Genomic DNA, 14,494 nt, shown 5'->3' with positions numbered 1-14,494 from the left:
GGAGAAAAAAAGCTTTCCTCCTTAGACCAGCCACAGTGAAGCACATGTTTTGACCTGATGGGCTTTCTTGACTTGTAAAGAGCAATCCAGCAAAGATGAGTACTTCATCCCACTGGCTCAGGCAGGGAAATTCCCTCATTTGCAAACCTGCCAGGGTTGCTGCTTACCATCTGCTGACAGCTCGCTCCCAGCTCTCCTTCAGCACTATGATGACACAAAAGGCAGTCACACAGCAGCTTATGGGGAGGTACTGTGGCCAAGCTTCTTTTAATTCTTTGTGTCCCTTATAATGTTTGTTCTTTGGCTTCACCCTTAGTAGACACAACAGAATCCAAGAAAATTGAGGTGAAAAAATACATTTATAAACTAATCTGTGCTGCCTTAATCACAAATCTTGTCTGCTCACGTTCAGGCCAATCTAGTTTTAAGTGCCTCTTCCTGTTAGAAGATATTTCTAAACACGTAAACCTGGTGTTGGTCAGCTCTTCTGTCAGTCCTGGCTTACAGGAGGTGCCAGTGTAGCATCTTGCCTGTGCTCTGCGCCCCTTCACTGGTCACACTTGCAAGGCCTGAGCCATAACAACAGCTCAGTGTGCCCCTGCTATGGGCCACAAGCTCTTGCCTCCTGGCACTGATGTCATCGGCAGACATGGGCATCACACTTGGCCCAAACTCACCTCAACGTTTGACTTCTTTGGCTTTCCCCATGGCTGCTATCAAAAACGGCTCCCGAGCTGGAAGTGCTGACAGCCACCCTGCCCCTCATCCAAAGCAGCAGGCATCCTATGGCATGAACATAGCTGAAATGCCACCTTATCCTCCTTGAGGTGGAGTGTGCATTACAGCATGACACGTCAACAGGCACCACCAGACTGAGGGGTGGCTGTGAGGAAACACAGAGTTATCCCAAAAGCAGCAACCAGGAGGGGAAGATAAGATGTCAGTGATTGTTCTATGAAAAGCATTTATGGAAAAGGTGGTGTGTAGGAATTATCTAAAAATCACACAGTAACTACATAGTATATTGAATCTGTACTGAATAAGCCTCGTTAAGCATGTGGTTAAGAAGTGGTGGTCTCCATCAGACAGCAGTGCACACGTGCACAGCAGTACAGCTTACATCTGATCGCATGATATTCTTCTAAAATGTGTTGCATAGAAAGGGGCGTATGCAACTTCTGCTTGTGGCTGTGCAGTGCAACCCATGGCACGGCCCTGTGCAGGATCTTTTCCCACCCTGCACTGCTTGTGGCAGTCCTGCAGGAGGAGGTGGCACTGGGCACCGGCACGCTGACTGCCGGTCCGTCCTGCATGGCTCCCTCCCACATTCCAAGAACATTACCAGGACAATAAAATAGATATTTAAATGTAATCTAATCTGTCAGTTTTAAAACAATTTGTTTTGAAATATTTTCTGAGTGGGAGCGGAAAGCCTACGTATCTCAGGTAATTTCAGGTACACAGAAAGGCTTCCGTGCTTCCTGTAGCTGGCCTGCATGGTACCATTTGGAGGAGGTTTGGTATTGAGAAGTGTGAGCTATTGAAAATATTCAAAATATTTACATTCTTTAGTGGATAGAAGCACTACTTTATCCTAATCTCCTCTCTAATTGCTCCCGTCTCCAGCCATGGCACAGCCTCACCTGGTAACCCCTGCAGCTCCACAGCACAGAACAACAGTGCCCATTCTGGCAGTGAATAGTTACTAGATTACATCCATACTGCATATTAGATTATTCCTTATTTAATCTTTCTCCATCCTCTCTTCTTATCACAAAAACCTTGTTGCCTAAATCCCATATTCTTCTGCAGAATAAAGACCTAGCAACACATAAAAGTCCAAGAATATAAAATAAGACTTCCAAGCTTTTTATGTTTATCTGTATGATCTGAAAATGTTTGATCTTGTTTTTTAATCTGTTATTGGGCAAGTTTAACTTTGTCTGTTTCCAAGCACTGGTTTTATGCTCTGAAACATCATGTGCAAGGTCATTTCCAGTGTTCTCCTAGCTTTGCCAAATTCCCCTGTTTATATAGAAAAAAAGCAAAACTAAACAGGATATGTAAGTACAAAAACAGAATTTGCATGGGAGGGACAAGGACAAAGGGAAGTCTGAAACTAAAATTACTCTACCTCGCTTTTTTAAATGATGTCTCCAAGGTGACAGAAAGCCCTTCATTGGGAGGTTTCTCATTTGTCTTGAACAGTTGCCAGGGTTTTGATCTCTTTTTTACTTTTGAAGACCTGAAGTTACCTCCCTTCTCCTCAAAATAAAAACCCGCAACCAAACACAACAAAACAGATTTCAACCACATAGAGGCTTCTATCTTCATGAACAACAAGAAAGAAAGATCAGGTCCCACTGCAAAGCTGCCAGTTTTAGCATCATTCAGAATAGGACTCCACCCAGCACATTCTAACCACGTGTGCTGTCTATCAGGCATCATGGCTACGGTTCCTGCTCAGACCCCACTACATCAGCAGCCCACCTGAGCTGCCGTGCTGCCATATCGGCAGGGCTCTGTCTGGGCAGTGGCTGGCAGGTCAGAACCTGCAGGCCTGGAAAGGGAAAGTCGGCTACACACACAGACACAGGCACACTCTGCCCCCACACCGACAATGCATTTCAGCCACGCTGGAGCACTACAGGCGGCCAACCACAGCTTCAGCACATCAAAACCATTAGCACCATGTGTTTGGATTCAAAGCTCTCTTTGGCATAGTACCTGGTTCTTCTTCAATCACAAAAACGATGAGGTTCAATTTCTTCTGGCTTCCTCCTACCTACATCCTGCTCTCACAGAGAACACTCTAAAACCTGACTTGGAGCCACCTTCCCCCTCTGCTTGTCTTCTGAAACACAGCAAGCGAAGCAGTGCTCTAAACCTGTCCTCTAAACCTCATTTTCCTTTCTGCACAGTAATGAGGGCCCTTAGGTATTCGCCTGCTCTACCCAAACAATCTCAGAGAACTATACTCTCACCTTTCCCTCTTTTCTCTCTCTTTCCTTCCTTATCCTCACTTACTAAGTCACATCTGAGTTGCTGACCACTTTTGGGATAAGTACCAGGACAGAGTTCCACAGAGGACTTACTTGCTCAAAGTAGGGCCATCCCAGCTCCAAACCTCAGGCCCACTATGCGTTTCTTTGGCCCTAGAAGGGCTCAGCCAGGGATGCTGCCCGCGTCCTGGGTTCTGTCACCGGAGAGCAGAATTCTGTCCATCCCGCTGCCAGTTCTAGATGCAAAGTGCAGTGCTGCCTCTGCCCCCAGGACTAGACAGGGTCTTCTGTCCCGTTCATCAGGGCAAGCTGTACTTCTGCTACAGGACACAGCTTCAGTATCGTTATCAGTAGTCATGACAACCAGTTTAAGTGGTTTAAAGACCAGTGTCAGAATGGAGACAGGCTTACAAGAGCTGATTGCTTTGATTCAGTGTGCACAAGCAGATGTGTTGTCATACTGGCTGTCCTGAGAAGTATAACAGCTGGAAGTGAAAGACTGCTTACCAAGAGGCACATCCTTTGCTTCTGATAGACATGATCCCATGGCTTCCACCACTCAGTGGCACAACTGCTTAGAGTGAGACACAGATGTTGCTTCTAGACATCAGGGTCTCTAAAAGAAACGGTTGGTTCTCAGTTTTCACCATTAAGAAGTCATCAAACTGTAGTCATTAGAGACAGGATGTTCCTGCCAGGCAAGGCAGTCAGCACCCAAGTAAGTACTGACTTCTTGTGCACAGGCAGAAGCAGCAGTGACTCCAGTTGCTGCTGTGTGAGTCCTGCTTGTGCTCTGCAAGAGGCTGAAATGGAGTGCACCAAGCACAGGATGCTAATGTACCCTCACTCTCCCCATCTGTCCACTGTCTCAGATAATGTAAAATATATCAGGTCTCTCTGCTTCTGTGATGCAGGGTATTCCCTCAGAAACCTCTTGGCAAATCCATTGTCATTTGCCAAGTCATGCCAGCAAGAAGTATTTAGGAAGCTTACCAGCAAAGGCACACAGCTCATCAAATAAAAGATGAGTGATGGATTTTTACTTGTCTGATTCCACTTTAAAGCAAGGAGTGCTGGGTGATTTGTCTAATGAGGACACTGAGCGTGGCCTCTGTATTTCTGTATGAAAAATACCTCCTTTCTCTGCTTGGAAATAGGAGACACAAAAGGGAAGCTCCAAAGGTCAGCAGGGGTGAGCCTCCTAGTAACCCACAGCCACAACAATGAAAACCTATGTATCTCAGGCACTTGTAGGATGTCTATCATGCTGGCTTGCACTCTCCCTGCCCGATTTGCATACAAAATGGATATTTTGGAAACACACTCACAAACATTACCTGAAATAGTTTTTCTTTGCCTGCCAGCAAAGAGCATCTGGAAACGATCAATCTCTCTCTTCACCTTGCCGAAATGTCCTCAGGGAGAAATTCATCTTTTAAGACAACTGCATGGCAAAGAAAAAGTTTTTGCAAGCTTGCTAGATTCAAATTTGCTACAAGTTTGCCTGAGAAGAAAGCACTGGGAGGGGAAAGGGATCCATTCTTTCAAGGCGTAATAACAACACAAATCACTTTCCTTATTCTACTGTTAGATATGTAACAAGGCCTCAGCCACTATCACAAACCAGGTGCTCAGTGCCATAGTCCTGTCAGTGAGTTCACATATCATTTGCTTCATATACAGCTGGTTTTCCATGGCCTGTAGTGGGATGCACACATAGCTAAGCTTCAAATATAAACTGCTGCAGCAATGAATGGCACGTCTAACAAGAAATGCTACTAGACTGGCTACAATGGATAAGCAAGGATAAGTGCTTAAACTTACTGTAGTTTTCACTCTCCACCAACCCCCATGCTTAACATAAGAACCATTAACATGGAAAAAAACCACACAAAAACAACTCAAGACAAGGAAAAAGCTAAGTTTAGAAGGCAGTGTTGGCACACTACCAAAAGCATAAAGCTTGGACTCAATCTGAATACAGTTGCATTTGCCTCAGCAAAGCTTATTTTGGCCAGTGAGGTGTGTCCTGCAGATGCTGCTGTCCTTGCAGCAGGCCGTGGTAGCAGGAGCTTACTGGCTGGGGTTAGTAGTGCACTTTTGAGGTGACTCTCCCCACTGCCTTGGCAGCATGTGCTTTGGTTTTCAGAGTACATCAGCTGCATTCCTTCTGGATGAAGCCCAAAGCAGAAGATGCACTCCAGGAGTGCCTTCAATGCACTCCAGCTGTGGCAGGTTGGTGGGCAAAGCAGAGTTAGCCTGCGGTGTGCTTTCACATTACAGACATTGTCTTACTGTGCCAAACGACTTACTAATGTAAATGTAGCCACAGATTGAAAAGGATCCGGTAGCATGATATCAGAAATAGAATTAAAGTGATTATACCACATATAGCTTCCCAACAACCCTATAGCATTGACTAGGAGGATTAGGAGGATCTGCTTGTTCTGCAGTAAGAACAGAAGAGCTGCTTATTTAACAAATAAAACTCATATGCAGTGGAAAATCAAGACTTTCTGAAATGAATTAGCAAGTACTAGGAGAGACAGTTTTTCCCTACAGCTTTTATTTCTGGTCCTTAATGCTTGAGTATGATATAAAAAGCACCAATGGAAAATGCTATAGAGTTACTTAGGAATTAGTTCTATCTGTTACTAAATGTGATAGCTTTTCAGGAGGATTTCTGTGAAATCATGCATTATGAAAACGTGTGGGACATTTGTAGAATGGGGGAAAAAAAAACCCAAAAAACCAGAAACCAAGGTCTGCATAACATTCTCTGTGTAAAAATGACTGCTTTGAGTTCCCCCATGTTGCCTGCTGAAGGCTGAATTTCAGAGCACTCAGCGACACACCTGTGTCACATCCAGCAGCAGACCATGTAGGCACGCATGGAGCTATAGGGAGTACATTCAAGTCATGGTGACCTTTGCCTTTAAGCACATCTCATCACATTAGGTGTTTCCACAGCAAACAAAATAATTAACTTCCAGCTTTGTATGGAGCCAAAAATCCTGTGAAAAGTTAAATGAGGTCTTTAATTAAAAACCTAAGCACATGCAGTTTGTCAGTTCTTAGGACCTCCGCTTCTTGTCTTGTATAATGGCAATTTCTCTTCATTCTTTTTGCAGACTTGAGGAAGAAAAAAGGTTGCTTTTAAGGGCTACTCTGTAAGTAAATTGTAGGACCTACCTGCACTCAGTTCTGGCTACTTCTCCAGGTACAGCAGCATTGCAGTCCTCAGCAGAAGCCTGCTCCAAGGGAACATGGATACTATGCATTACTAGGCTGTTTTGACTACAAAAAATGCCCTTGGGAGCTGTATCTTTTGCTAAAGTTCGTCGTTGACCTTAGAATCTTTATTTGACATAGGAATTACATTTTATTTGGCTATGTTACAACTAAAGAACTGAGAAAAACCTGAGATAAATCATGTTTGATAATTCCAAATGTCATCCTCAGCCATTTACACCTGTACTTATATATAGGAGTCCCCACTCTGTAAATAAGTCCATAAACCATAGAGTTACTTCAACGGGTTTTATGCCTCCCAAAATGGAAAAGAAAGGTGTTACCTTTCTTGTTCCTCTGCATGTTTGTGCTGATTCCTACCAAATCATTAATCTACTAACTTGACTGAAAGAGGTGATGGCGTTCACTGCATTGCTGTCTTCCAGGGAAGCACTGTTTTCCAGCACAGACTCCCATGGGAAATGGGGCAGGTGGACTGGGTGACCTACCGGTGCCAGCCTTATTTCTGCAAGTTCTATGAAAGAAGGAAAAAAAAAAAGATGTAAAACTTCTGCTTAAAATTCAAGTTACAAACATGTCTGGTTTTCTTTGAAAAGCAAGAAGCTTATGGCAGTGTGGAAAAATCAGGTGAGAAGAACTTTTCAAAGCCAGTTCTGCCTCACTTTCTTACCTCCGAGTAACAGGCCGTCTTTTTCTGCTTTTCTTCTTTTTCTCTTTTCTTTTTTAATTAAAACATAGAGAAAGAGAACAACAAAACCTGAAACTAGCAGGTTGGTTCTGTGCGGTCTATCAAATAAAGTAGTGCTGCTCCTTAAAGCAGCTACGATGCCAGCAGTTAGCAAAAGCTCCCTCTACTGGGTAGGTACCTACATAGATACTTAGAAAAATATAAGTACATAAGATGCAAGCAGTATTTTATTACTATGTCAGAGATCATGGCAACGTGGCTTATTTAAACTGCCACAGAGATACAGCATATTTACAGGCAGGTGGTGATGCACCAAGGTCCTGTGAGAACACAGCAGTTACAAGTCACTAATAGCAAGCAAACTTCAGAGCTTATACAAAAGTCAGCGTTCCTATCTATTACACAGCATGCCTGCAAACAAGCTTTTGCTATCAGGCACGCTGACGTTATAACTATGTTAAATTACCAGTCTTTGAAACATTTCAGATATATACAAAGCTCTCAGTCACACAAGATGCAATTCTATTGACTCATCAAGGCATGTCAGAAAATTTTCAACAACAGTGCCAGAAAATTTTAACAGTGGCCCACATTCTGCCTCCCAAAAGAAAAGCTCACAGTTGCTTTTGCTTTGAGCCTGCTGCTGGGCGGTGTTGTTTGTTTGGTTTGTTTTGAGGAGAGTATTAACATCCTCTGGTAAGTCCTGTGGTTTCACTTCCTCTCCCCGTTACTATTTCCCAGAATTACTCTGTGTTAATCCATACACAGGGATGAGCGAGGTGGGAGAAGCTAAGCAAAGGGAAGGGAAATCAGTGTTTGCCCCCAAGAACAGCTTGTGCTGTTAGAAGGCAGCAAAGCACAGAACAGTCATGCTGTTGCTCACAGCCACAGCAGAGCAAAGGTGTGATTAATCTTTTGAAAGCTATCAAGATGAAAGCATTCTAAAGATGAAGGGCACTTCATCTTCTAAATGAAGAGCGCTGATAAAGGTATTTGATAAGGACCAAAAATGCTTATCTCCATTCACTGAATTCATTGCATTCTTTTGTCAATCCAGCCCCACAGGTCCCAGCTTCCCTGGAAATTCCAAATTTTTCATAGTGCCCTGAAGAAAATACTTCAAAGGAACCAGCAACAAAAAAACCATTCCAATCTGTGGTGCAACTACCCTTTCCAAGACCAACTGATCTAAGCCCACATCTATTGAGGACACAAATTCAGCAGGCTCCAATGAATACCTGTTGTTTCCTTTGACCGGTGATACCTCAGAGACTTAAAAGAAGAACTAGCTCACTAGAATCCCCATTCCTCTGTTATTCCCACTATTTCTTGGTTTCTCATTATAGGACTTAAGTAGCTTTGACAAAAGAATTCACTGCTACCAAAAGGTTTGAATCAAGAATCATTCACTGAGATTCCCATGTCTCACTGGAAGCTTCCTGAACAACCAAACCATTTGTTTGACATTTCTGTTGGTAGTTTTCTGTATTTTGCCAATCACTTACTGTACAGAAATGCTGCTTTTGTTTCAATCTTCAAGTTCTGACCAACCCACAGAATGCCTAGCTGCTCTATGCCTCTCATTGCATCACGTTTTAAGCCTGACCTTAGCCAGAAAATATTGCTGGCAGGATTGGAGTTATATTCTTACTAAGGTGCCTCCCTTTGCTAAGAGATTTTCTAAACATACCCCATTTGGAGTTTTAAGGAGTCTGTTTATCTGTAACATCAAGCTGCTATATTCTTTCAACACACTGCTCCATTCCCACATTAAACCCACACTCAAACTGTCTGTGTCAGTATTGAACTTATTTATACTGAGTGGCCCAAGCTAAAACAAATGCTCACAGGAGCCTTTTAAGCAAAAGAAAACCCAAGTTGTATCCTGCTGGTGAGTGAAAGCATTACACCTTTTCATCCAAATTCTGCCTCGATTTTGCAAGATGAGCAAACTGGCAAATGAGCTTCCTGTCATCAGAGAAAGAGCAGCCAGCCTCACACAGCTCCCGTTTCCTCTCCTTCACTGATTACAGGATCGAGATAAACGTCTCTGTAGAACACACTGCATTTCACAGGATTCAATTTCACACTGGCAGCCTGAAGCTTATCACAAAGCATTTGTAAATGAATCAGTTCTTCGATAGCGTTGGCATGCATGGAGCTTCCACATAGGAACAAGCAGCCTAGCAGGGTGATGCCTTGCAGCAATCTCTCCATCAGCACTTCTCAGAGGAAGCATTGCCTGCCATGGGGGCCATTATCTGAAACAGCTGTAGTTTTATACTGACTTGAATTTTTTTTCCCCAGATCACCTTGCCTTTCCTGGAAATCTGTATTGTGTAGCTGCTATTATGCCAGCATCTAGAGGCAGCACAATGTGTTCATTGCAAACAAATTGCCTTCCAGCCACCGGTTTTCTACTCTTGACAAATCTTTTTTTTTTTTAGAGAATTCAGATCAAGCTTGTAGGGATTCTTACTGCCTTTTTTTTTTTTTACCCCCATTACACATAATGATCATCATTACATTTGATTCATCATAAAAACAGTGCAAGTGCTGAGTTAGTAACAGGCTGATTTTCAAAGCCAATATTCCACATGTGTAAGCGGAGGTGTATGTTCCCTGTCACTGTTTCCTCTTGAAAGACAATCCAGGACAAACTGTTCTCTAGGCAGACATTTTTGAGCTGAGCTATCAGTTTAAGTTCAGTAAGCACTCGCTCATGCATTTCCCAGATCCCATTGCACAGAGGAGGCAAATTTTCTCTATTAGCAGCCCAAACCTCACTTTGCCCTTCAGCTTCTCATCTTTTCTCTTCAGCTTCTGAAATAAACTAGAAAAGCTTCTTATTGCTCATTTCTTCACACTTACCTCACCTCCTTTTTTTAAGCACTACATCATTACCATTTTCATCCTGCTTTGGGAATCAGCATCACTCCTACTCATCCAAAAAGAGCACTGAGAAGAGCCTCTTTTTCCACTGCACGTGTTGGATGCACTCCTATAATCACAAGGCTGTGACATCCTCCCTGGAATACGGACATCTTCGAGGAACCTGAACAGCAGCTGGTAATTTTGCAGCCTCACAGTTCTTTGTATCATTGATAATTCATTTGTAATTTTGACCTGGAAGTCCAACCCCAGATGAGGATTATAATTTAGTTTACCACCATTTTTCCTTAGAAGCATTGTAGAGTATTGAGTAAAACTTTACTAATCCTCACAAAAATCAGTGAGCTTTCTCTTCTTTTCTTCCTCTCCTGGCTACCAGTGGTGTTCTATCCAGCCCAACCCAGCTGCTCCAACCAGCCTCTTTGTACCAGATACACATGCCGTGCTTTTCTCCCTCCAGAGCTCAGTACTGCTCAGTAACTACCGCACTATCAAAGCTTGCCACTAGAAACAGAGCTCTCAATGGAAGCTTTCTGGGCTGTAGCCCCACAGACTGAACTTCCAAATGCCTCTCATTCTTCTGAATTTCAGAGCCATAATTTGCCTTTAGGTTAGTCATGCCTGGGAGGTCTGCAGTTCCCTTTACAACTCATTGAGGATACAAAATTTCCTTTAGACAATCTCAGTTACTCAGAAAAAACAGACATATTGTTGTCTCTGAGCACAGGAAGGTCAGTCCCCTCTCTGCTCTGGGCTTCTTTGTAGGGTCTGCCTGCTTCATGAGCAGCAATGCTAGAACTTCCCTAGACTCAAGCCACCTCTACCAATAAAACTTATCCAGCAACAGAGTTGGTTCATCTGGGTACCTCCACTTCAGACGGGCTTTCTTGTTTCAGATGTCCTAAGAAGACAGATAGTTGTCTTTGCCATGTATCCTGAATAGGGATGCTGCCATGGTCCCTGTTTACAATGAGGTTTCCCTAAGCGCCTAAATAACACAATTAATCATTCTTCTCTCTGATTAGACATGCTACTTTTCTCCTTGGAAACTGAGTATCTGACAACGTTAGCTTCAAGACAACCGGACACCAAGTATATTGTATTATCTGAAAACAAAAGGAGTGATTAGCATGCTAACTTCCTGAGCTGCCTCGCAGAAAGGCAGGGCACACAATACGAGGACAAAAGCCTTCTTGGCCACGGCTATTGTGGGAATGCAACCTATTTCCAGAGCTAGTGACATTAACCTTCAGCTGTAACATACTTCGAGCAGCACTTCAGCAGCAGAGAGGCTTACTGCTGCGAGTCTTGAATTAGGCAGTCCACTGAATCCCACACCTCATGTCAAATCCCTCAAATTTCAGCCATCTGCTGAATTCTCAGCAATATCAGAGATATCAGAAGATACAGAGAATTGACCAGAGGGAGCATTTTCATTCAGAGACACTGACTTCAACACATCAGCAAAACTATAATTCCTTTCTCTGTAAAAAGAGCTCAAACCATTTGATCTTAAATAGTAGCTCATGACAACTGCAATCTGAAGTAGATGACTGAAGCTGCATATACCCACTAACCACAAATACACTTTTCTATACTGAGGTTAAAAGAATATTTTTAAAAGATCACTTAAAAAATATGAATATTAAATATACATATGGGTATAAAATCTACCAAATTCAAGTTAGCTCAACACAGAAGGAAAATGTAGAACGTTGACATGCACACTGATTGCTTAACCACATAAACCTGTATCAGTAGGCAGATCTCAGTGCAGATTTCTAAGGCAGAGATGCTTCAGCTGACAATAAACCTAGAGCAGCCCTTACCTTCCCCTCAAAGCCCATTGTTACTTTTTCCATTTACAGACCCCAAATTCCAAGCAGCAGTTAGCACAGATGCAGCATGCACTGGCCCAAATACTATGAAAAGCTTAACTAGCATTAGCACTGCAGTAAACATAATTTGACAGTAAAGGCTCTGCCATAGCTTTATCTTAATATTTCTCATGTACATATCTAGTTGCTATTTTCAGCTTTTGGAAGAATACATCAAATGCTTCAATTCCTCTATCAGTTAGCTTCATGTTTTATATGTAGAACATACAATATCACGATTTATCTAATATTAAACTCCACTTTTAGGTCAATATTTCCGTTTGCAGTTGTGTATTTATTACCATCAAAACCCTGAGGATTGTTGAGTCTTCAGAAATACAGCACCAAAATGCATACAGTACAGAATTAATTGCGCCCACTCAACAGGCATGCAGTGCAACATTTATATCACAGGTGTTTCAAAATGTAGTTTTATTCCAGTGACTATCTTTACATAAATTTCAAAACAGCATCATTCAAACAAATCACAGTACAATACTTAAAGAATCTTTAGTATATGCTCCTTTATAAAAGGCTTTGACACAATGGAAAAATCAGTCAAGAAAAGCTCACGCTACCAGGTTTCTTGATAAACAAAATACCAGTGAATCCTGTACCCATGAGCACAAGTCTCCATCACAACGTTTTAAGACACCTCTTTAAATTAACAGGTTTAAATTTTGTTTAGCAGATGAGTTTCTACCACAACACTGTCCGTTAAGTTTTGTGCTTTCCAAAAGGCAAGCATACTGCTGAAATAAAATTCCCTACCCAACAGGAGAGAGAAATTCAGTAAACATGTATTTGTTCCACATTCCAGAGGAATCCAAGTTCATTTAAATTCTCATCACACTAAAACCAAGCGTATTCTGCTTATACCTTCTTCCTCTTTGTCTTCTCCCCGGAGTCTAGTTTCCGTTTCTTAGCATAAGCTGGTTCATCATCTTTTTCATCATCTTTAAACAAAAGACAGAATTACTCAAAGTCAGCAATGCCATATTTTTGTGTTGAACACCATCCTCATCCGTGAACAATTAACTCGGCCACATCTGAGATCCTGGGCTCCATCAGGAGAGGGGTGGTCAGCAGGGACAGGGAGGTGATCGTCCCTCTCTACTCGGCTCTTGTGAGGCCCCATCTGGAGTACTGTGTCCAGGTGTGGAGCCCTCAGTACAAGAAAGACATTGAGATTTTGGAAAGGGTCCAGAGGAGGGCGACTAAGATGATCAGGGGGCTGGAGCACCTCCGCTATGAGGACAGGCTGAGGGAGTCGGGCTTGTTCAGCCTGGAGAAGAGAAGGCTGCGGGGTGACCTCATTGCAGCCTATCAATACCTGAAGGGAACCTACACCCACGAGGGGAGTAAACTCTTCAAAAGGGCTGACAACAGCAGGACTAGGGGAAATGGATCGAAGTTGAAGGAGGGAAGATTTAGGTTGGATGTTAGGGGGAAGTTCTATACAAGGAGAGTGGTTAGGCCCTGGAACGGGCTGCCCAGGGAGGTTGTGGATGCCCCGTCCTTGGATGTGTTTAAGGCCAGGTTGGACGGGGTCCTGGGCAACCTGATCTGAATGTGTATGTTTGGTGGCCCTGCTAGGCAGGGGGGTTGGAACTACATGATCCTTGAGGTCCCTTCCAACCCGGGTGATTCTGTGATTCTGTGAGACGCCTGGAGTAAAGGCACAGGAATACTAACAAACAGCATCCTCATTTTCAGAATGTGGATGATATGTGGTCAGAACAGGAATGTTTTGCTGTTTCAACATAGCTCAACTGAGGAAAGGCTTTGTTATGGTAGACGCTGCATAGTACCTGCCCCAAAAAAGTACTGTTTGAATAGATAAGATAAAAAGCTGGAAAATATGTTTTAGAAGCAGAAAGTAATGTTAAAGTCAACAGGGGAGGAAATTAGGCAAAGTTTATCCTCAGGAAGAGCGCTGATGTATTGGAACAGGCTATCCAGAGAGGTGGTGGAGACACCATCTCTGGAGGTATTTGAAAAACGTGGAGGCGTGGCACGGAGGGACGTGGTTAGTGGGCACGGACCAATGGCTGAACTACAACCATCTATCTCACTGGCCTTTCCACATTCAACGGTTCTGCGACTCCAGTGATAGCCGTATGCCACAGGATACCCTGCAGCTGGGCACCAACCCGGCCGGGAGCCCCAGCGGCAGCATCAGCTCCCCTCGCCTGCCCTACCTGACACCGCGTGCTCCTCCTCCTCCTCCGGCAGGAACCTGGCTCTGCCGGCGGGCCGCGGCGCGTCATCGCCGTTGTCCTCGTAGATGTTGGACCACTTGATGGCCATATCGACGGCGGGGGCCGGCGGAGGCTTCTTCTCGGGCGGGCTGTACACCTCCGGCGGCGGCACGGCGTTCGTCTTCCACGCCTTAAACTCCTTGGGCGGCTGCGGGTGAGAGCAGAGAAGCAGTCAGCCCCACGTGCCGGGCCTCAGAAGCCGGCGGACAACCCGGGGCAGGGCGGGGCGGGGCGGGGCAGCCCCCTCCCCCCGGGCCGTACCTCCTCGGGCGCCCGCAGGACGCGGCTCTCCCAGTCGATCTGCTTGTTGAGCGGGTTGTATAGGAAGGCGGGCGGCTGGGACACCTTTCGGAAGAGCTCGTCCGGCGGCGGCAGCTTCGGCCGGCTTCCCGGGCTGCTCCCCGCCGCTGCGCCGGCTCCTGTCTGCCGCTCCTCGGCCGAGGCTTCGTCGGCCTCCGAGTCGGAGCTGGAGCTGCCGTAGGCCGCGAAGTAGCCCAGCGGATCCTCTCCCTCCGCCGCCAT

The 14,494-nt window shown here is 44.4% G+C and overlaps 1 protein-coding gene across 6 annotated transcripts in view; it reads right to left on the bottom strand.

The window, feature by feature from the left end:
* CUNH1orf52 (chromosome unknown C1orf52 homolog) overlaps window positions 1-14,494 on the bottom strand; it is a 21,365-nt gene extending 6,871 nt beyond the window's left edge. Inside the window, exons 1-8 of one of the 6 annotated variants that reach the window (XR_006168841.1) lie at window positions 14,234-14,494; window positions 13,913-14,120; window positions 12,591-12,667; window positions 6,635-6,768; window positions 6,195-6,253; window positions 4,340-4,446; window positions 678-3,618; window positions 168-311 (exon numbers count right to left, since the gene is read on the bottom strand). Coding sequence is in view for 2 of the 6 variants with exons in the window: in XM_042818975.1 (XP_042674909.1) it covers window positions 6,754-6,768; window positions 12,591-12,667; window positions 13,913-14,120; window positions 14,234-14,494 (561 nt within the window). In the remaining 4 variants the exon portion in view is untranslated. Of the gene's footprint in view, window positions 1-167; window positions 3,619-4,339; window positions 4,447-6,194; window positions 6,254-6,287; window positions 6,769-12,590; window positions 12,668-13,912; window positions 14,121-14,233 lie in introns of those variants that run through there. The other 5 variants (XR_006168840.1, XR_006168842.1, XR_006168843.1 and 2 more) reach the window with 5 other exon arrangements.

This window comes from Centrocercus urophasianus, unplaced genomic scaffold (assembly GCF_019232065.1).
Source record: "Centrocercus urophasianus isolate 14NV4802_14NV808 unplaced genomic scaffold, USGS_Curo_1.0 seq_18, whole genome shotgun sequence".
Taxonomy (NCBI): domain Eukaryota; kingdom Metazoa; phylum Chordata; class Aves; order Galliformes; family Phasianidae; genus Centrocercus; species Centrocercus urophasianus.
The sequence above is the reverse complement of the archived record's forward strand: the minus strand, read 5'-3'. Positions and strand labels throughout refer to the sequence as shown.